The 21,693-nt window shown below is 47.0% G+C and overlaps 1 protein-coding gene across 7 annotated transcripts in view; it reads right to left on the bottom strand.

The window, feature by feature from the left end:
* Nucleotides 1-21,693, bottom strand: part of SMARCD3 (SWI/SNF related, matrix associated, actin dependent regulator of chromatin, subfamily d, member 3) — a 240,921-nt gene that overhangs the window by 90,540 nt on the left and 128,688 nt on the right. For all 7 annotated transcript variants that reach the window (XM_039524742.1, XM_039524743.1, XM_039524741.1 and 4 more), the window contains 2 exons: nucleotides 11,394-11,516; nucleotides 8,863-8,958 (listed from right to left, as the gene is read on the bottom strand). In XM_039524742.1, coding sequence (XP_039380676.1) covers nucleotides 8,863-8,958; nucleotides 11,394-11,516 — 219 coding nt within the window. The remainder of the gene's footprint in view (nucleotides 1-8,862; nucleotides 8,959-11,393; nucleotides 11,517-21,693) is intronic.

Consider the following 21,693-nt stretch of genomic DNA (forward strand, 5'->3'; position numbering starts at 1 on the left):
GGGACCCTGGCAGCTCCAGTAAGCACCTCTGACGAGGCCATTAAAATTCTGGTCAGCGGCACAGGGGGGCTAAGGCAGATTCCCTGCCTGCCCTGGCTCCATGTAGCTCCCAGAAGCAGCAGCATGTCCCTCCGGCTCCTAGGCGCAAGGGCAGCCAGTGAGACTCGGTACGCTGCCCCTGCCCCAAGCGCTGGCCCTGCAGCTCCCATTGGCTGGGAACTGCAGCCAATGGGAGCTGCGGGGGCTGTGCTTGTGGGCGAAGGCAGTGCACGGAGCCCCTGGCTGCTCCAGTGCCTTGGAGCCACAGGGACATATTGGACATTTCCAGGAGCTGCCTGAGGTAAGCGTCGCCCGGAACCCGCACACCAACCCTCTGCCCCAGCTTGAGACCCCTCCCGAACCCCAAACCCCTCATCCCCAGCCCCACACCAGAGCCGACACTCCCCAGCCGGAACCCTCACCCTCCCACACCCCACACCCCACCCCACTGCCCCAGCCCAGAGACTCCTCCTACGCTCCAAACCCTTCTGCTGCAACCCCCAACCCAAAGCCCCCTCCTGCACCCCAAATTCCTCATCCCTAGCCTCATCCTAGAGCCCACACCCCCAGCTAGAACCCTCACTCCCCCTGCACTCCAACCCCCCTGCCCCAGCCCTGAGCCCCCTCACACACCCTGAACCCCTCATTTCTGGTCCCACCCTACAGCCCACACCCCCTGCCCCAGCCTGGTGAAAATGAGCAAGTGAGTGAGGGTGGGGGAGAGCAAACAATGGAGGAAGGGGGAATGGAGTGAGCAGGGGGCAAGGCCTCAGAGAAGGGGCAGGGCAGAGATGGGGCCTCAGGGAAGGGGCGGGGTATGGGTGGGGCAAGAGAGTTCAGGTTTGTACGATTAGACATTTGGCAACCCTACCTCCGAAGTTAGAAAATTCCAGCTCTCCCCTTTGCGCATATGCCTTAAAATACAATCTCTCTTTATATCAGGGTATGTTATTTGTTGGATAATACAATATATACTGCAAATTGGATTTTTTTATACAACCTGTGATAGGGTGTATAAAGGGTGTATAAGGTGCCACCAGACTCCTTGTTGTTTTTGTGGATACAGACTCACATGGCTACCTCCTGATACTTAACACCATGCAAGGCACTAAATTTAGCCGTATGGAGTGGAAATTCATCAACCTCAACAAAAAACTTATACAGATACAGACAGATATCTTCCTCTCCAAGTGCAAACAGATGGACATCATACCAAATGGACTGAAGGTAAAAAAATCCATTGCAATCAACATACTACACTGACTATGGTGAGAGACTGTGCCACACACTCTCAAAGAAACTGAGGAACCACCTGATCAGCATCCTGTACAGCAGACAGGAGAAGATCAAGAATGAGCGCTCAAAACTGGAGACTCTCATATAAAACCAATCTTCCACACAAACTTCCATGTGGCTGGACTTTATGAAAATGACACAAGCCATTTATAACACACACTTCACTTCTCCACAGAGGAAAAAGGACAGTAAACTATCTAAACTACAGTAAACCACATGCCACAGGGGGCTACAACAGTGGTACCCTCAGCTCATCTAACAATACTGTTAATCTATCCAACCACACACTTAGCCCGGCGGAAGAGTCTGTCCTATCTGACACCACTGAGAACAGCCTAGCTCCATCCTCTTTGGAACCCCTTTTCAGGTAGTTGAAAGCAGCTATCAAATCCCACTTCGCTCTTCTCTTCTGCAGACTAAATAATTCCAGTTCCCTCAGCTTCTCCTCATCTTCACATCCTGCCCTAAACTGTTGGATAGTGTGAGGCATGCACTGTCAAAGAGAAAACTTATTACACTGGAGGATGCAGTGATTCCTGTGTACACTGAGCAAGTTTGCTAAGTCTGTAAGATATGTTGGGATCTTTCTGAATGAAAGTTGCTATATAAATACATAATTAGAATTGTTTCTATTAAAACAAAGCAACAAATATAGGCACTGATGCACGAAAACACTAAAGCACATGCTGGAGCTCTTTTGCAATTCTGGGACTGCATGGTCACCTGTGCTGATCAGCTCACCACACTAGCCAAACAGGAAATGAAATTCAAAAGTTTGTGAGGCTTTTCCTCTCTACCTGGCCAGAGCATCAGAGTTAAGAGTGCTGTCCAGAGCGGTCACAATGGAGCACTCTGGGATAGCTCCCAGAGGCCAATACCATCTAATTGAATCCACACTACCCCAAATTCGACACAACAAGGTTGATTTCAGCGCAAATCCCCTCATCGGGGAGGAGTACCGAAATCAATTTTAAGAGCCCTTTAAGTCGACAAAAATGGCTTCATCATGTGGACGGGTGCAGGGTTAAATTGATCTAACGCTGCTACACGAAACTCGTAGTGTAGACCAGGGCTGTGACAAACAAATTTATTTACATTTACAGGAGATACTGCTGCCTGCTTCTTATTTACTTCACCTGAAAGTGAGAACAGGCATTCGCATGGCACTTTTGTAGTTGGCGTTGCAAGGTATTTATGTGCCAAATATGCTAAACATTCGTATGCCCTTTCATGCTTCGGCCACCATTCCAGAGGACATGCTTCCATGCTGATGATGCTTGTTACAAAAATAATGCGTTAATTAAATCTGTGACTGAACTCCTTGGGGGAGAACTGAATGTCTCCTGTTCTGTTTTACCCACATTCTGCCGTATATTTCATGTTCATAGAATATAGAATAATAGAATCATAGAATATCAGGGTTGGAAGGGACCTCAGCCTAGCTCCATCTGCTTTGGAACCCCCCTTCAGGTAGTTGGGGGCTGCTATCAAATCCCCCCTCCCTCTTCTCTTCTGCAGACTAAATAATCCCAGTTCCCTCAGCTTCTCCTCATAAGTCATGTGCTCCAGCCCCCTAATAATTTTTGTTGCCCTGCGCTGGACTCTTTCTAATTTTTCTACATCCTTCTTATAGTGTGGGGCCCAAAACTGGACACAGTACTCCAGATGAGGCCGATCAGCCAGCTCTCCTGGACTCCTTTGCCCCTCATGTTATTCTCCCAGGGGATCCTGCCCATCAGTTCCCTGAGGGAGTCAAAGTCTGCTTTTCTGAAGTCCAGGAGCTGTATTCTGCTGCTCTCCTTTCTTCCTCGTGTCAGGATCCTGAACTCGACCATCTCATGGTCACTGCCTCCCAGGTTCCCATCCACTTTTGCTTCCCCTACTAATTCTTCCTGGTTTGTGAGCAGCAGGTCAAGAAGAGCTCTGCCCCTAGTTGGTTCCTCCAGCACTTGCACCAGGAAATTGTCCCCTACACTTTCCAAAAACTTCCTGGATTGTCTGTGCACTGCTGTATTGCTCTCCCAGCAGATATCAGGGTGATTAAAGTCTCCCATGAGAACCAGGGCCTGCAATCTAGTAACTTCTATTAGTTGCCGGAAGAAAGCCTCGTCCACCTCATCCCTCTGCTCTGGTGGTCTATAGCAGACTCCTACCACGACATCACCCTTGTTGCTCACACTTCTAAACTTAATCCAGAGACTCTCAGGTTCTTCTGCAGTTTCATACCAGAGCTCTGAGCAATCATACTGCTCTCTTACATACAATGCAACTCCTCCACCTTTTCTGCCCTGCCTGTCCTTCCTGAACAGTTTATATCCATCCATGACAGTACTCCAGTCATGTGAGTTATCCATCAAGTCTCTGTTATTCCAATCACATCATAATTCATTGACTGTGCCAGGACTTCCAGTCCTCCCTGCTTGTTTCCCAGGCTTCTTGCATTTGTGTACAGGCACTTAAGATAACTTGCTGATCGTCCTGCTTTCTCAGTATGAGGCAGGAGTCCTACCCTCTTGTGCTCTCCTGCTCATGCTTCCTCCCAGTATCCCACTTACCTCAGGGCTTTGGTCTCCTTCCCCCGGTGAGCCTAGTTTAAAGCCCTCCTCACTAGGTTAGCCAGCCTGCTTGCAAAGAAGCTTTTCCCTCTCTTCGTTAGGTGGAGCCTGTTTCTGCCTAGCAATCCTTTTTCTTGGAACACCATCCCATGGTCAAAGAAACCAAAGCCTTCTCTCCGACACAACCTGCGTAACCATTCATTGACTTCCACGGTCTCTACCTGGGCCTTTTCCTTCCACAGGGAGGATGTACGAGAACACCACTTGCACCTCAAACTCCTTTATCCTTCTTCCCAGAGCCACGTAGTCCGCAGTGATCTGCTCAAGGTCATTCTTGGCAGTATCATTGGTGCCCACATGGAGAAGCAGGAAGGGGTAGCGATCCGAGGGCTTGATGAGTCTCGGCAGTCTCTCCGTCACATCGTGAATCCTAGCTCCTGGTAAGCAGCACACTTCTCGGTTTTCCCAGACAGAACAGCAGATAGATGAGTCAGTCCCCCTTAGGAGGGAGTCCACAACCACCACCACCTGCCTCCTTCTCTTGGGAGTGGTGGTCGTGGAACACCCATCCCCCACCCCATGTTACAGCAGTCTTGGATGATGACCCAGCACATGTTTGTTTTAAGAACACTTTCACAGCAGATTTGACAAAACGCAAAGAACATACCAATGTGAGATTTCTAAAAATAGCTCCAGCACAGGACCCAAGATTTAAGAATCTGAAGTGCTGTCAAAAAATCTGAGCGGGACGAGGTGTGGAGAATGCTTTCAGAAGCCTTAAAAGAGCAACACCACAATGTGGAAACTACAGAACCTGAACCACCAAAAAAAGAAAATCAACCTTCTGCTGGTGGCATCTGACTCAGATGATGAAAATGAACACACATCAGTCTGCTCTGCTTTGGATTGTTATCAAGTAGAACCCGTGATCAGCATGGACGCATGTCCTCTGGAATGGTGGTTGAAACATGAATGGACATATGAATCTTTAGTGCATCTGGCACGTAAATATCTTGCGACGCCAGCTACAACAGTGCCATGCTGTTCTCACTTTCTGCTGACATTGTAAACAACAAGCGGCCAGCGTATCTCCTGCAAATTGCAACCAAACTTGTTTGTCTGAGCAATTGGTTGAAGTAGGACTGACATACTTGTTTTATTTTTGAATGCAGTTATTTTTTTGTACATAATTCTAAACTTGTAAGTTCAACTTCCACGATAAAGAGATTGCACTACAGTACTTGCAATGGGGGAATTGAAAACCTGGGGCCGGTTTTGTTCAACACCTTTATTAATGATCTGAATGATGGGATTCCTTGCACCCTCAGCAAGTTTGCAGATGACATTAAGCTGGGGGGAGAGGTAGATATGCTGGAGCATAGGGATAGGGTCCAGACTGACCTAGACAAATTGGAGGATTGGGCCAAAAGAAATCTGATGAGGTTCAACAAGGACAAGTGCAGAGTCCTGCACTTAGGACAGAAGAATCCCATGTAGTGCTACATGCTGGAGACCGACTGGCTAAGCAGCAGTTCTGCAGAAAAGGACCTGGGGATTACAGTGGATGAGAAGCTGGATATGAGTCAGCAGTGTGCCCTTGTTGCCAAGAAGGCCAACAGCATATTGGTCTGCATTAGTAGGAGCATTGCCAGCAGATCGAGGGAAGTGATTATTCGACACTGGTGAGGCCACACCTGGAGTATTACATCCAGTTTTGGTCCCCCCAGTACAGAAGGGATGTGGACAAATTGGAAAGAGTCCAGCGGAGGGCAACGAAAATGATTAGGGGGCTGGGGCACATGACTTATGAGGAGAGGCTGAGGGAACTGCGGTTATTTAGTCTGCAGAAGAGAAGAGGGCGGGGGGATTTGATAGCAACCTTCAACCACCTGAAGGGGGGTTCCAAAGAGGATGGAGCTCGGCTGTTCTCAGTGGTACCAGATGACAGAACAAGGAGTAATTTTCTCAAGTTGCAGTGGGGGAGGTCTAGGTTGGATATTAGGAAACACTATTTCACTAGGAGGGTGGTGAAGAACTGGAATGGGTTACCTAGGGAGGGGGTGGAATCTCCTTCCTTAGAGGTTTTTAAGGCCTGGCTTGACAAAGCCCTGGCTGGGATGATTTAGTTGGTGTTGGTCCTGCGTTGAGCAGGGAATTGGACTAGATGACCTCCTGAGGTCTCTTCCAATGTGTAACCGGGTCCTTTCCTCGGCCCCGCCCCTGCTGGGCTTTTTCTCTCTCAATAAAGCACTGTGAGGCTTTTCTTGCTGCAGCACCCGTGGCTTTTATTTACACACAGTTCCCACCACCAGCGATACTATTTACAAACTCACAGGTCTTCCTATCACCTCTTTTACAGGGAGTCTCCCTTCAGCCTGGAGACTGCCCCCTTCCCTGGCCCTCCTCCCTTGCACTGGCTGCCAGCCAGCCTTTATAGCTCTTCTACTAGCAGGCCCACAGGTGCAGCCAGTTCCAGAGGCCAGGCACCAGACTTCTCCCCAGCCCCAATCTATTTCTCCTGATTGGGGCTGGTTGAGCAGGGGCTAATCAGGTGCCTTTGCACCAGCACCCTGCTACACAACCCTAATATTCTATGATTCTAGATTATTATTTCTTTTGTTTTTTACAGTGGAAATATCAAAAATAAATATAAAGTGAGCACTGTACATTTTGTATTCTGTGTTATAATTAAAATCAATATATTTAAAAATGTAGAAAACATCAAAAATATTTAAATAAATGGTATTCTATTATTAACAGCACGATTAATTGTGATTTTTTTCAATCATGCAATTAATCACAATTAACTTTTTTAATCACTTGACAGTCCTAGTCACTACATGTATGTTTCATGAACAAAGTTTATTTTCAATTGAATTTAAAAAAAAAATAATAATCTGATCAGCAAATTAGCTGGTTCTACCTGGGGAGCCAATGTGGAGACACTAAGAAACTCTGTGCTTGCCTTGTGCTATTCTGTAGCACAGTATTGCTCCCCAGTGTGGCCCAGCTCTTTTCACAGAGGACTAGCAGACACTCATTTGAATGAAACTATGCATATAACAAGGAGACCAACCAACGAACCAGGCCTGGCTGTTCGTCCTGTTCAACACTGCCCCATGACATCAGATGATAAATCACCTTGCGAAATCTGTTCCTTAAGGTGCAAGACATACTACATGTACCCCCACTGGAAAATGTATTTAATCCTCAATAAAAAGAACAGGAGTATTTGTGGCACCTTAGAGTCTAACAAATTTATTTCAGCATAAGCTTTCGTGGGCTACAGCTCACCTCTTCGGATGCATAGACTGGAACACATGGACAGGAGATATGTATGCATACAGAGAACATGAAAAAGTGGAAGTATGCATACCAACTGGAAGAGTCCAATCAATTGAGATGAGCTATTGTCAGCAGGAGGAAAAAAAACCTTTGAAGTGATAATTGAGATGACCCATCTACGAGAACTTAACATATGGCTCATCTCAATTATCACTTCAAAGGTTTTTTTTCTCCTGCTGACAATAGCTCATCTCAATTGATTGGACTCTTCCAGTTGGTATGCATACTTCCACCTTTTCACTTCTCTGTATGCATAAATATCTCCTGTCCCTGTGTTCCATTCTATGCATCCGAAGAGGTGAGCTGTAGCCCACGAAAGCTTATGCTGAAAAAAATTTGTTAGGCTATGGCTACACTTGCACTTCAAAGTGCTGCCGCGGCAGCGCTTTGAAGCGCTAAGTGTAGTCAAAGCACCAGCGCTGGGAGAGAGCTCTCCCAGCGCTGTCCATACTCCACCTCCCTGTGGGGAATAACGTACAGCGCGCTCCCAGCACTGGGGCTTTGACCACACTGGCGCTTTGCAACGCCGCAATTTGCAGCGCTGGAGAGGGTGTGGAGAGGGTTTGCAAATTTGCAAGTGTAGCCATGGCCTTCGTCTCTAAGGTGCCACAAGTACTCCTGTTCTTTTTGCGGATACCAACTAACACGGCTGCTATTCTGAAATTAATCCTCAATATCACCTCCAGGTGGCATACTAGATGGCTAGAACAAGCTTCATATATTGTCAGTGCCTATCTCATGACAGATCCAATAGTACAGCCACTGGTTTTGACCTTGTTTGCCATCTTTGAATAAAGCTCAATAATTTCAGATGCAAAGTGCTCAGATGTGCTGCCTTTGTGACTCTCCTTTTTGCTGCTGTGGCCAGTTGAAAGATATAGGCTATACATATACTTGTAGGCTGCACCCAGCATCACGGACTGCCTAATTCCCTCATGGACTTGCATAATGCCCTTCCCTCAGCTACTGAATGTAGATGCAATCGCAAATATAACAGAATTTATATATTCATAAACCAAACTAATATTTAAAACTGGAACCATAACTTGGTCATTAAAATTGCTACACAAACTTTTTCACACACGCACACACACACTTTTTTTTTTCTAGGAAGGACTTCACACAGTGTTGAGTTTAAAAATAAAACATGGCACTTACAATACTATCATTTTGAAATGGATGCTTATTCACAACTTTTTAAGTTCTTATCTTCATTAGCCAATACATCATGTAAGTTCCTTGATCCAGAACTCACAGTAAAGATGAAAGATCTGCACCGACTGGCTCCTCATAAAAGAGAATCAGCCTCAGCACCAGTAAAATTCCAACACCAAAGTCTTCTTTCTCAAAGCCATGGCTTTGTTGCTTATGATGCCTGAATGAAGATTATTTAAGCACTACAGTCATAAATACTACGTATGGCAAATCTCTTTTATATCCCTAAAAGAGAACATATGCCATCACCCCTTACTCACTGTGCCTAGCTTGGTAGCCACTTGAAAGGCCACTAACATCCCAGAAGAAAGAGTCAATGAAAGTAAACATGGGAGGAGGAATTAAGAGCGTACATAGTTGTTGAGTTGCAGTAGAAGCAGAGTTGTGTGTCAGGGTTGCATGAGCCTCCTACCTCCACCAAATGATTGTCAGGTCCATAAAGATCTTTGTCCAGCTCAATGACCAAACTTTTAAAGAAGGAGGAAAATTTCCGCTTCTGTTTGCTGAGCTGTAAAATCAGAAAACAGAGAAATGTCAAAGAACACACCTCATCTTGGGTTTACTGCTAACTTTGTGTGGCCTTCTCCTCTGGAACATGAATTCCCAGACTGGATTGGATCCAAGGTCCATCTAGTCCAGTCTCTGTCTCTGAGAATGGCCAGTACCAGCTATTTCTGAAGAAGGTGCAAGAAACCTGATAGTGGGCAATTGTGGAATTACCTGCACATGGGAGAAGATTTCCCCTAACCCTGTCAGAAAACTTTGGCTTGTACCCTGGAGTAAGACAGTTTATCCTATCTATTTTAAGTATGGATATTCTTTTTTTTTTAATCTGAAAAAGCACAAGGCCTCAATTATATCTTGTGGCAGTGAACTCCACAGGTTAATCATGCACAGTACAAAAAATATTTCCTTTTGTCAGATTCAAATGTTGCTTTGCTATTTCATTGGTGTCAGCATGTCGAAGTCTCACCCTGTCCCTCCCAGAAACATACCATGGTTTGACAGTTACTGTGCAGCATTTGCTGCTTATTACACTAATCGTGATTGGTTCACTATTATCTTCTCCTCCATACATTTGCTTGTGTTTCCCACCTGTTGCCTCTCATCACCTACTTAGACTGTAAGCTCTTTAGGGACAGGGACAGTGTGACCGAAAGCACCCCATTTTATTCACAACCTACACACTATTGTAATAATCTTTGTACAAAATATGTCTTGAGAGGTATTATTTGAAAACTAATAACTTGCTGGTAATACCATGGTGAAATGTATATAGCAACATTATATGTAAAGTTATGAAATCCCCCTGCATGACGTTAATAGCACATTTTCAAAACCACATTGTCCTGACTAGGTAAAAGTTGTTAAACTGGTCTATCCTAAACAGAGGACTGTGTGTTTATCTCAATTTATATATACATAATAAACAGGATGCTGAGGACAGCAAGGGGGGAAATGGCAGGGAGACAAGGCAAATCAGCATTTCAGCAAACACAGGTAAGAAGAAAGAGCATGGAGCCTCCTTCACCAGCAGACTCCATGTCACCTTCTTTACTGTTTGAATAAGCTTTGCTTGGAGGGGTAATCTTCAGAAGGATCCAATTTAAAGGGTAACTTGACTATAAAAGTGAGGGGCAAAAATATCCCAAATCATCTCTCTTCTACCTACGAAGAAAAAAGGAACCAGCCCTTTGACTTTGGAGGGAAATCCTGACCTGAAAAATTGGTCAGCCATGTTGCTGGGAATATGTGGTAAGGATGTTACCTTGAACCAAGTCTAGCTTGTTGAGTTTTAGATACCAAAAAGCGTTATTTGTTTCTCTTGTAACCATTCCTGACTTTAATACCCGATACCTGAATTCACTCAAAAGCACATCTTTTTTTATTTATAAACTTGTTTTATTTTTTAATTTAAACCAATCCAGTGTTGTGTTTAAACTGAACTGTTTGGTAATGCCAATTAAAGTAGCAAACTGTTGAATATTGACTCTTTAAAGGGGAAATGGACCTTTAACATCTGAACTGTCGAGGAAAGGGCTGGACAACGCAGAACACACATTTGGAGAAAATTCAAGACTGGGAGTGTGCTGGGGTCACCCTGCAAGTAGTAACCAAGGCTGGTGGAAGCCAGCGTGTGACTGGGGTGGTCTGGCAGGCTGCTGAGGTTAGAGCTGCTGGACCAGGGCTGCAGCTATACTTAGACACTCAGGGTGTGACATGTATGCTGTTAGGCTGTTTGTAAGTACCCCGAACAACAATAAAACACTGAGAGGCACCCAAGCTTGCAACCCCTCACTGGTCTGGATTCACCCCAGAATATGACCGACTGCCTTTGCTATATGTATGTTCTGCACTTAACAGAAGAAAACTAAAACCTTGATTGGGACCTTTAGGCACTACTGCTATAAAAAAATAATAATAATCCTCTTCTAACCTGGCCCTGACCCCCTATGTATGCTCTCTTACGTTTCCTATGAACACAAACCACCCTACATCCTCTTCTTGCCCCTCTAGCCTACCCCTCACAATGGAGCCTGTCCTGCTCATGTCATACCACCTAGCAACACTGCCTTCCCCAGACATGACCTATCCCACAAGGTACGGCCCAAATCCAGCCTACATCTACAAATGGAATGAATTTCCCCCAGTGAAGTCCTCTTCTCCCCTTCTATGTTTGGGTCTCTCCCTTTCTTTCCTCTGTCAGTATCATGCTCCCTCCCCTCCCCTCCCTTTTCACCCACATGCCACAGAATTATGTCTGTACTGCTGCTTCTGCTGGACATATGCTTTCACAGAAGTAGTGGCCCTTCCACTCCTATATGGAGATATCCTTTCTAAACACTGGCATTCTCTGTGACAGTCCAGCATCCTACAGAACACAACAGGAACTTCCAGCCTCTTCTCAACCATAGTGGAGAGAGATATGCAGCAAAGTCTTACATCATCCAGGAGCTTCCCTTCCACTCGCAGCTCCCAGGATGCAATGCTGCCATCAGAGTCATCAGCATCAGATTTTGCAGGGTTAAAGGTGTTGGAGATGTAAAGCCTCAGTTTCCGTTTTTGCTGTTAAACAAAACAGAAATAAGAAAATTACACACACAGTGCACATTCAGGGCATCAGGCAGCCCTGGGATACAGATGTATCTAAGTATTTATATGGCCCCCTATCACTGTAGAATCTGAGTGCTCACTGGAGCTGCACCAGCTTACTTCTGCATTTGCCCCTGGGTATGTAACAAAACTTACTGAAATGCTGGATCTTAAAATTCCATTCAGAAAGCATCCAGCAGTGAGGAAGAGCAGAGAATGGGCCATACACCAAGGAAGAAAGAAGGGTACCATGCACACCTCACAGCCCTGGAAGCTAATGTCCTACTGGTTTTACAAACCTTTTGAAAACTATTTAGTGTAAAAAGATTAAATAATACTGATACTTTAAAACAATCTCATTCTTCCTTTCTCAATTCCAGCCAGTGTTGATGAGGATTGTCATAAATATAAAGGAAAGAGTAGCATAAAATCCCTCCTTGGCAGCTGTACTAAATTGCCTTACTGGCAGGGCCGGCTCCAGACCCCATCGCGCCAAGCGCGCGCTTGGGGCGGCATGCCGCGGGAGGGCAGCAGGTGGCTCCGGTGGACCTCCCGCAGGCATGCTTGCGGAGGGTCCGCTGGTCCCGTGGCTCCGGTGGACCTCCCACAGACATGCCTGCGGAGGGTCCGCTGGTCCCGCGGTTTCGGTGGAGCATCCGCAGGCGTGCCTGCGGGAAGTCCACCGGAGCCGTGGGACCAGCGGACCCTCCGCAGGCATGTCTGCAGGAGGTGCACCGGAGCCACGGGACCGGCGACCGCCAGAGCGCCCCCCACGGCGTGCTGCCCTGCTTGGGGCGGTGCAATTCCTAGAGCCGCCCCTGCTTACCGGTAAGGGGTTAAGCAGTTCAATAACCTAGTTGGCACCTGACCAGAAGGACCAATGAGGAAAGAAGATACTTTCAAATCTGGGGGAGGGGGAGGTTTTGTTTGTGCTCTCTTTGTTGTTCTCTCTCCAGATGGAGGGAGACACCAAGCAGGTACAACATCTCCTGAAAATATACCTGGAATAATCCATCTAAAATTACAGAAATTGTAAGTAAGGAAAGGAAATGCATCAGGTTATCTTTTGTTTTTAGCTTGGGAATTTTCCTATGCTACAAAGATAGTTTTATTCCTGTTTTTGTAATTGTGAAGCTGAGTAAAGAGGGGGAGTCCTCTGTGTTTTAAATCTTTTTATTACCCTGTAAAGTTACCTTCCATCCTGATTTTGCAGGTGTGATTCTTTTACTTCTTTCTTTATAATAAAGTTCTTCTTTTAAGAACCTGATTGATTTTAGTGTCCTGAAGATAAAGGGTCTGGTCTCTACTCACATTGCTAACCAATTGGTTGGTATATTATTCTCAAGCCTTCCCAGGAAAGGGGATGAAAGGGGGATATTTTGGGGAAATAGGGATTCCAAGTGACCCTTTCTTGAATTTTTGTGTCTATCACTTGGTGGTGGCAGCAATACCATCCAAGGACAAGGAAAGGAATTTGTTCCTTGGGGAAGTTTTTAACCTAAGCTAGTAGAATATAAGTTTAGGGGGTCTTTCATGTGGGTCCCCACATCTGTACCCCAGAGTTCAGAGTGGGGGAGGAACCCTGACAAGGACGATGATGAGCCATAACAGCAAAGCTCTTGTCATATGAATGTCTTTCATGGATGATTCAATCCAGATTTTTATATTGCAGGGGTGGCCAAACCGCGGCTTGCAAGCCACATGCAGCGATTTTACAGCTAAAATGTTGCTTGTGGAGCCCCACACAGCGCCCTGCCCCCATTCTCCACCTACAGACTGTGGGAGGGAGCTCAGGTCTTCTGCCAGAGACAACTAATGCCTGCTGACAGTGGGGAGGAGCACAATTTAAAGGTTTCAGCTCCCCCAACAGCTTGAGTCACGTACCCCCAGGCACACATACCCCATACTCTCAGCAGTTCTCCCTGCAGCTCCCAGCTGTTTGCTGCAGCCTCTCCCCACGGCCACAGCTCACAGCTTGCCAATTCCAGCAGCTGCTGTGCAGGGAGGGGGCCCAGTGGCACCACATGATGGAGTGGGGCCAGCAAATCCTGGCAAAAATCTGGGGGAGCATGTGACCCCATGAGTCCCCACCTCTGTCGCCTCTGGCTCTGCCCAGCAGGAGTGGGGTCTCAGGGCTTCAATATTGCAGGGCGTGCCTGCCAGGCAGGAGTGGGGCTGAAACCCCGAGACTCCCCCTTCCTGCAATGCTGAAGCCCCAAACCTCATCAGCTGCCTCCCACGGGGCTGAAGCCCTGAGATCCCCCTTCTCTGCAGGGCAGAAGCCCCTAACTCCACCACCCTGCCGCAGAGCTCAAGCCTCAAGCCCCGACAGGCACACCTTGGCTCTTGAACTTCTGAAGATTGTTGTATGCAGCTTGGGGGGTCTGTAAATTTGGCCACCCCTCTTATACTGGCACCCATTTTTGTAGTATATGAACTTGCAAAACTAGATACACTAGCAGTTCCATCCCCCTCACCATATTTCCCTATCCTGCAGAGCTTTACCTGTAATGTTCACCACACACTGCTGTACCTCCTGCACAACTCTGCTGCCACCCCAATTGCCCCCTATAACACATGCACTCTAGGCTTCCCCAGTAGCTATTTATCCCATCACATTCCTCCATTCCCAGGGAATGCCTTACTGCTAAATGATGAATTAGCAATCGGCTGAGCCCTCAAGGGTTAACCCACTGTTGTTAATGTAGCCTCACACTCTACAAGGCAGCATGAATGGAGGGAGGGGAGACAGCATGGCAGACAGAGACACACATCGTGTGTGAGAGAGAGAGAGAGAGAGATGTGCATTGACCCTTTAAGTATGCTGACTCCACTCTAAGTACACTGCCTTTTTAAGTAGATCAGCAAGTTGAGACAGCAGCTGCTGCCAGCAAGCTCCCTCCATCCTGAGCCCTGTCGTGTCCCCCCCACCCGCTCTATGGAGATGGGGTAAGCAGGGGGCAGGAGTAGGGGGAAGGGAGACACCCTGACATTAGCACCCCTCTTCCCCCCGCCCCCCGCACAGCAAGCAGGAGGCTCCAGGGCAGGGGCAGGAGCAGCACATGCAGTGGGGGGAGGGACAGCTGAACTGCCCGGCAACTGATAGCCTGCTGGGCAGCTGCCGCACAGGGAATTTAGGGGAGTGGGGAGCTGATGGGGGGCTGCCAGGCCACCCTGGTTCCAAGCCTCCACCAGCTAGTTCCAAGGGGCTGCTCTTCCTGCAAGCAATGGGCAAAGCAGACGGCTGCCAAATCATGTGAGAAGGAACATTGCACAACTTTAAATGAGCATGTTCTCTAATTGATCCGCAATGTAACAACAAAACAACGTTAACCGGGATGACTTTAAGTGAGGAGTTACTGTACATATTCATGATCTGGGAATAAAATAAGAAAAGAGGTGGCAAAATCTGCAGATGAAATAAAGTTATTTAGGTTATTCAAGCCCAGAGAAGACTGAACTTTAGGGTTGACTGTGCACTGTGTGAAGAAATACTTACTTTTGTTTCTTTTAAACCTGTTGCCTATTAATTTCATTTGGTGACCCCTTAGCATTTAGTTATGAGAAGGAGTAAATAATAGTTCCTTATTTACTTTCTCCACAGCAGCCATGATTTTATAGACCTCTATCATATCCCCCCTTAGTCTCCTCTCTTCCAAGCTGAAAAGTCCCAGGGTAATTGTGATTTGCTGGAAGTAGCTCAGTGTAGTGAGAAGAGCAGCAGTTTATTTGTTTGGAGTGGCAATGTGCCTGGTAAAAAAGCTGCCCCACTCTTCCAGTATTTGTCTGTAACCTGCCCTGTGTGCTGGGACAAGGGAGAGGAGGGGAGTTTGCCTAAAAGGGGATTAGGTAGGAATCCACCTGATGGGCCAGAGGTGATTCTGGATGTAAGTGAAACTCAGGAGTTAGTAGTGCCTTAGTAATAAAGGAACTCCAGCTTTTGGGCTGTGATTGCCCTGCTCTAAGCAATTTGTCCTGAATTGATACTCTTAGTTGTGTCCTGCCAGAGGCAGCATCGTTAGACCTGTTTTCTGACAGTGGCCTGTGCCTGATGCTTCAGAGGAAAAGAATAGAACAGGGCGATTTCAAGTGATCCCTCACCTGTTGTCCTATCCCAGTTTCTTGCAGTTGGAGGTTTAAGGACACACAGAGCATGGTGTTGTGTTCCTGACCATCTTGGCTAATAGCCATTGATGGAACTATCCTCCATGAACTCACCTAATTCTTTTTTGAACCCAGATATATTTTTGGCCTTCACCATATCCCATAACAACAAGTTCCACAGCTTGACTGTGCATTGTACTCCTTTTGTTCATTTTAAGTCTGCTGTTTATTAATTTTATCAGGTGACATCTAGCTCCTGTGTTAGGTGAAGGGATTAATAACATTCCCTATTCACTTTCTCCACACCATTCATGATTTTATAGACCTCTCTTATATCCCCCCTTAGTCATCTCATTTCTAAACTGAACAGTCTCAGTCTTTTTCATTTCTCCTCATATGGAAGCTGTCCCAGACCCCTAATAATTTTTGTTGCCCTTCTCAGCACTTTTTCCCATTCTAATACATCTTTTTTGAGATGAGGCAACCAGAACTGCACACAGTATTCAAGGTGTGGGCGTACCATGGATTTATATAGTGGCATCATCATATTTTCTATCTTATTTCTATCCCTTTCCTAATGGTTCCTAACGTTCTGTTCGCTTTTTTGACTGCTGCTGCACATTCAGTGGATGGTTTCAGGGAATTATCCATGATGACTCCAAGATCTTTTCTTTAGTGGTAACAGCTAATTTAGACCCCATCGTTTTGTATTGTGATGGAGCAAGGCCAGATGGCTACAGGAAAGTACTGAGGAACAGGTATGTTGGTCCCAGGCTAAGCAAATCCCTAGTACCATGGGAACCAAAATGGCAGTTGCTCCAGGGTAATCAAGGCACCTGGGGCCAATTAAGAACTTTCTAGAAGGCACCAGAGAGAGCTACACTGATTGGAGCACCTGCAGCCAATCAGGGCAGGCTAATCAGGGCACCTGGTATAAAAAGGGGAGCTCACTCCAGTCAAGGGAGGAGGAGCCAGAGGAAGGAAGTGCGTATGAGGAGCTGGGAGTCAGAGACACAAGGAACTAAGAACTGAGAGGGTGTACTACTGGAGGATTGAGGAAACACCATACAATCAAGCAGTATCAGACATCAGGAGGATCCTATGGTGAGGATAAAGAAGGTGTTTGAAGGAGGCTATGGGGAAGTAGCCCAGGGAGTTGTAGCTGTCAAGCAGTGGTTACAAGTAGCACTATAGAGACTGCTGCAATTCACAGGGCCCTGGGCTGGAACCCGGAGTAGAGGGCGGGCCCAGGTTCCCCTCAAGCCTCGCTACTCCTAATCAGACATAGGAGAGTTGATCCAGACTGTGGGTTTCATCCAAGGGGAAGACCACTGAGGGGAGGAAATCCGCCAATAAGCGCAGGACCTACTAGAGGAGAGGAGGAACTTTGCCACAACTGGTGTGAGGAGTGGGATATTTGGTGTGCACAGCGCGGCGGAAGAAGGAGGGTGATCTAAAAACACACACACACAAAAAAAAAGGGGGGTTACAATTTGTTACCACAATGGATGATGTAGTACAAGCACTGATACAAGCCACGGCGGCACAGCAGGAGGCTACCCGTGTCCAGGCAGCTGCCCAGCAAGAAGCAGTGCGGCTGCAGCAAGAAACTAACCGCCTGCTGATGGACCAAGCTGTTCAAGACCGAGCTATGTTGCAGGAACTGGTAAGCCAGGTAAAGACCCTTACAGAAATGAACCGTGGGCATGATGGGACACGACTCATACGGGCTAGCCATTGGCTGCAGAAAATGACAAGGGAAGATGAGGTAGAGGCATACCTTCTGGCCTTTGAGAGGACAGCCCTACGGGAGGCCTGGCCTCGAGATCAGTGGTCTAGCATCCTTGCCCCATTCCTGTGTGGGGAGGCCCAGAAGGCCTACCATGATCTGCCTGAAGAAGCTGCAGCAGACTACTCCCAGCTGAAGGCAGAGAACTTGGCCGGATCTGGGGTAACATCCGCAGTACGGGCTCAGTGGTATCATGAGTGGAGGTACCAGGAAGACAAAACCCCGCGATCCCAATTATATGACCTCATCGATCTCACACAAAAATGGTTGCAAGCAGAATTCCGGAGTCCGGAAGAGGTACTGGAGGTTCTGGTCATCGACCGGTACACGAGGGCACTGCCACCAGATCTCTGCAAATGGGTAGGCCAGAACGATCCATGCACCTATGATGAGATGATCACGCTGGTAGAAAGACGCATGACAGCCAGAGAATTGACCCAACTACGCAAGGAAAACCCCTTCCGTAGCAAACACCCAACCCCAACCCGGGAAGAAGGGACAGCCAAACCCCTGGGGAGTCCTAGGTGGAGGAAGAGGGGGGCTGAAAACCCACAGAGATTCCAGAAGGAAGGGATTGGCCTGAGTGGAGGGAACCCTGGGACTAAACCCCCTAGCCCACATGATGGGAGACTGACTAGAAACAGTTATAGATGTTATGCATGTGGGGAGTGGGGACACATAGCAGCACAGTGTCCCAGCACCGAAGAACCTATGCAATGCAACTTGGGGGATTGGGAGGTCCCATGCTCCCTTATCCACCTTGCGGGCGTTGCATTAGCCCCACATAACTACACCACATAACTTATCATCAGGCCAGTGAAGATAAATGGAACAGAGACTACAGCACTGGTGGACTCAGGGAGTGCTATCACCCTTATATCGGGTAAGCTAGTAAAAAGTAGCCAGCTGCTACAAGCCAAACGTGTAGCAGTGACATGTGTGCATGGGGCCATGAGCCAATACCCCACCATCCCAGTGGAGATAGAGGTTCAGGGGAACCCCATTGAGGTGACAGTGAGCGTTGTTCCTAAACTCCCATATCCTGTAGTTATTGGGAGAGACTATCCAGGGTTTGATAATTTACTTCCCCCTGAGAGGCTGCAGGGAAGTGGAGACCCTGTTGGCAGCGACTCATCATTGGGGGAATGTCAACCTCCCATGTTTTCTGAGTTTTCTCAGGATCTATTCTCAGCCCCCCAAAAGGCCCAGAAGACAAAAAAAGAAAGGAAGGCCGCAAAGGCTTTGGGAACCCAGATCCTGACCCAGGGCCAGAAGACTGCGCTAGTAGGCAGATGGGCACAAGCAGCCAACAGAGAAACTACCAACATGGAAGGTGAGCCAGAGGCTGGCCCCAGCCATGATGGCGACAGGCCATTGGAAGAAGCAGAAGCCGGCCCCTGGGAGCTCAGGCAGGGTAGTCCTGGGAGAGAGACATTCGGACGGGACCAGGCAGAGGACCCCAGATATGATAACGTCAGGAAAGAGGTGGCTGAGATAGATGGGATAGCAGTGGAAGGGAAGGTCCGAGGTCCAGTACCCTACTTTATAGTGAAGAAAGATCTCCTGTACCGTGTGGTGCAAATGTAGGAGCAGGAGATACATCAACTTCTGGTGCCCCGAAAACATCAAAAAGCCATATTGAGCCTCGCCCACAGTCACCTGTTTGGAGGACACTTAGGGGTAGAGAAAACCCAGGCCAGGATCCTGCGGAGGTTCTTCTGGCCAGGAGTACATGAAGATGTCAGGCGATACTGCACCTCTTGTCCAGAGTGTCAGCTACATAGCCCTCGCCCACACTTATGGGCCCCTTTGATACCTCTTCCAATAATAGAGGTACCATAGCCATGGATCTGATTGGGCCCCTAGAGAAGACAGCTCGGGGTCACCAACATGTGCTGGTTGTACTAGACTATGCAACCTGATACCCGGAAGCTGTCCTCCTACGCAACACAGCTTCCAAGACAATAGCTAAGGAGCTAGTAGATATTTTCCCTGACTGATCAAGGGACACCTTTCGTGTCTAAGTTGATGAAAGATCTCTGTTCGTTGCTCCATGTACAAGCCCTATGGACCTCTGTATACCACCCACAAACAGACGGCCTTGTGGAAAGGTTCAATAGGACCCTCAAGGCCATGATCAGAAAAGTGGTGAGCCGGGATGGGATGACTGGGATACCCTATTGCCTTACCTCATGTTTGCCATCCAGGAAGTTCCACAAGCCTCCACAGGTTTCTCTCCATTCAAACTACTATATGGGCGCCACCCCCGAGGCATACTGGATATAGCCAGAGATGCCTGGGAAGAGGAGCCAAATCCCAGAAGGAACATAGTTGAGCATGTACTACAGATGAGGGATCGGATAGACCAAGTTACACCCATTGTACGAGAACACTTGGAAAAAGCTCAGGAAACCCAATGGACCCATTATAACCACCAAGCAAAGCTTCGACGGTTCCAACCAGGGGACCGAGTAATGGTCCTTGTGCCCACAGCAGAAAGCAAGCTGTTGGCCCAATGGCAGGGACCCTATGAAGTGATTGAAGCCGTGGGAGAGGTAAACTATAAGGTACGGCAGCCGGGCCGCAGGAAACTGGAGCAAATTTACCACATCAATCTTCTAAAACCTTGGCATGATCGAGAGGCATGCTTAGTCACCCGGGAGACTCTTCCCCAGGAGGATAACGTACATGAGCAAGTGAAGATATCACCCGACTTGACGCCAATCCGAAAGATCGAGGCAGCTGACATGATTAATCGTAACCAAGATGTATTCTCTACAAAACCGGGGCGGACGACTGAGACCTATCACCATATCCACACGATCCCCGGAGCCAAAATAACACTGAGACCCTACCGAATCCCAGCAGCCAAAAGAGAAGAAATCAAGGCCGAAGTAAAGAAAATGTTAGAATTAGGCGTTATCAAAGAATCCTACAGTCAGTGGTGCAGTCCAGTCGTTCTAGTGCCCAAACCTGATGGTACCACGAGATTCTGTAATGACTTTCGCCGACTGAACGAAGTATCCCAGTTTGATGCATACCCCATACCACGCATCGATGAACTGGTTGACTGACTGGGTAGCGCCCGTTTCTTGACTACACTGGATCTGACAAAAGGGTATTGGCAGATTCCCCTGACCAAAGACGCGAAAGAAAAGACAGCGTTCTCCACCCCTGACGGGCTATTCCAGTACACTGTCCTCCCCCCTAGCTATCTGGTACAGAGGCTGATTTAAGTGATAGGTTACATACCATAGTTACTAATTCTGTAATTTCATATATGAGTACCTTCACAACACTTGCATAAATACCATCTGGTCCTGGTGATTTATCACAGTTTAATTTATTGATTTGTTCCAAAACCTCCTCTACTGACACCTCAACCTGGGACAGTTCCTCATACTTGTCACTTAAAAAGAATGGCTTGAGTGTGAGGATCTCCCCCATATCCTCTGCAGTGAAGACAGGTACAGAGAATTCATTCAGTTCTGTGCAAAAACCTTGTTTTCCTTCAGCGTTCCTTTAACACCTTAATTGTCCAGTGGAGTCACTGCCTGTTTGGCAGGCTTCCTAATTCTGATGTACTTAAAAAAATTGTTAGTTTCTGTGTAATTAGTTTCTCTTCAAATTCTTTCTTGGCCTGCCTTATTATACTTTTACACTTGACTTGTCAGCAGTTCATCTCCTTTATATTTCCCCCAGTAGGATTTGACATCCACTTTTTAAATTATGCCTTTTTTCCTCTAACTGCCTCTTTTACTCTCTTGTTTAGCCTTGGTGGCATTTTTTGGTCCTCTTATTGGTGTTCTTTTTGGGGGGTATACATTTAGTTTGAGCCTCTATTATGGCATTTTGAAAGGAATCTCCATGCAGTTTGTAGGCATTTCACCCTTGTGACTGTTCCTTTTAATTTCTATTTAACTAGCTTCCTCATTTTTGTGTAGTTGCCTTTTTTTAAGTTAAATTCTACTGAGTAGGTTTCTTTGATATTTTTCCTCTTACAAGGATGTTAAATTTAATTACATTACAGTCGCTATTACTGAATGGTTCAGCTATATTCACCTCTTGAACCAGATCCTGTACTCCACTTAGATCAGGAATTCCATCTCCCATTGTGGGTTTCAAGACAAGCTGGTCCAAGAAGCAGTCATTTATGGTGCAAGACATTTTATATCTGCATCCCTTCCAGAGGTGACAGATATCCAATCAACATGAGAATAGTTGAAATCAATGTTCCCTCTAATTTTTTCCATCCAT

This window comes from Mauremys reevesii, linkage group 2 (genome assembly GCF_016161935.1).
Source record: "Mauremys reevesii isolate NIE-2019 linkage group 2, ASM1616193v1, whole genome shotgun sequence".
Lineage (NCBI taxonomy): Eukaryota > Metazoa > Chordata > Testudines > Geoemydidae > Mauremys > Mauremys reevesii.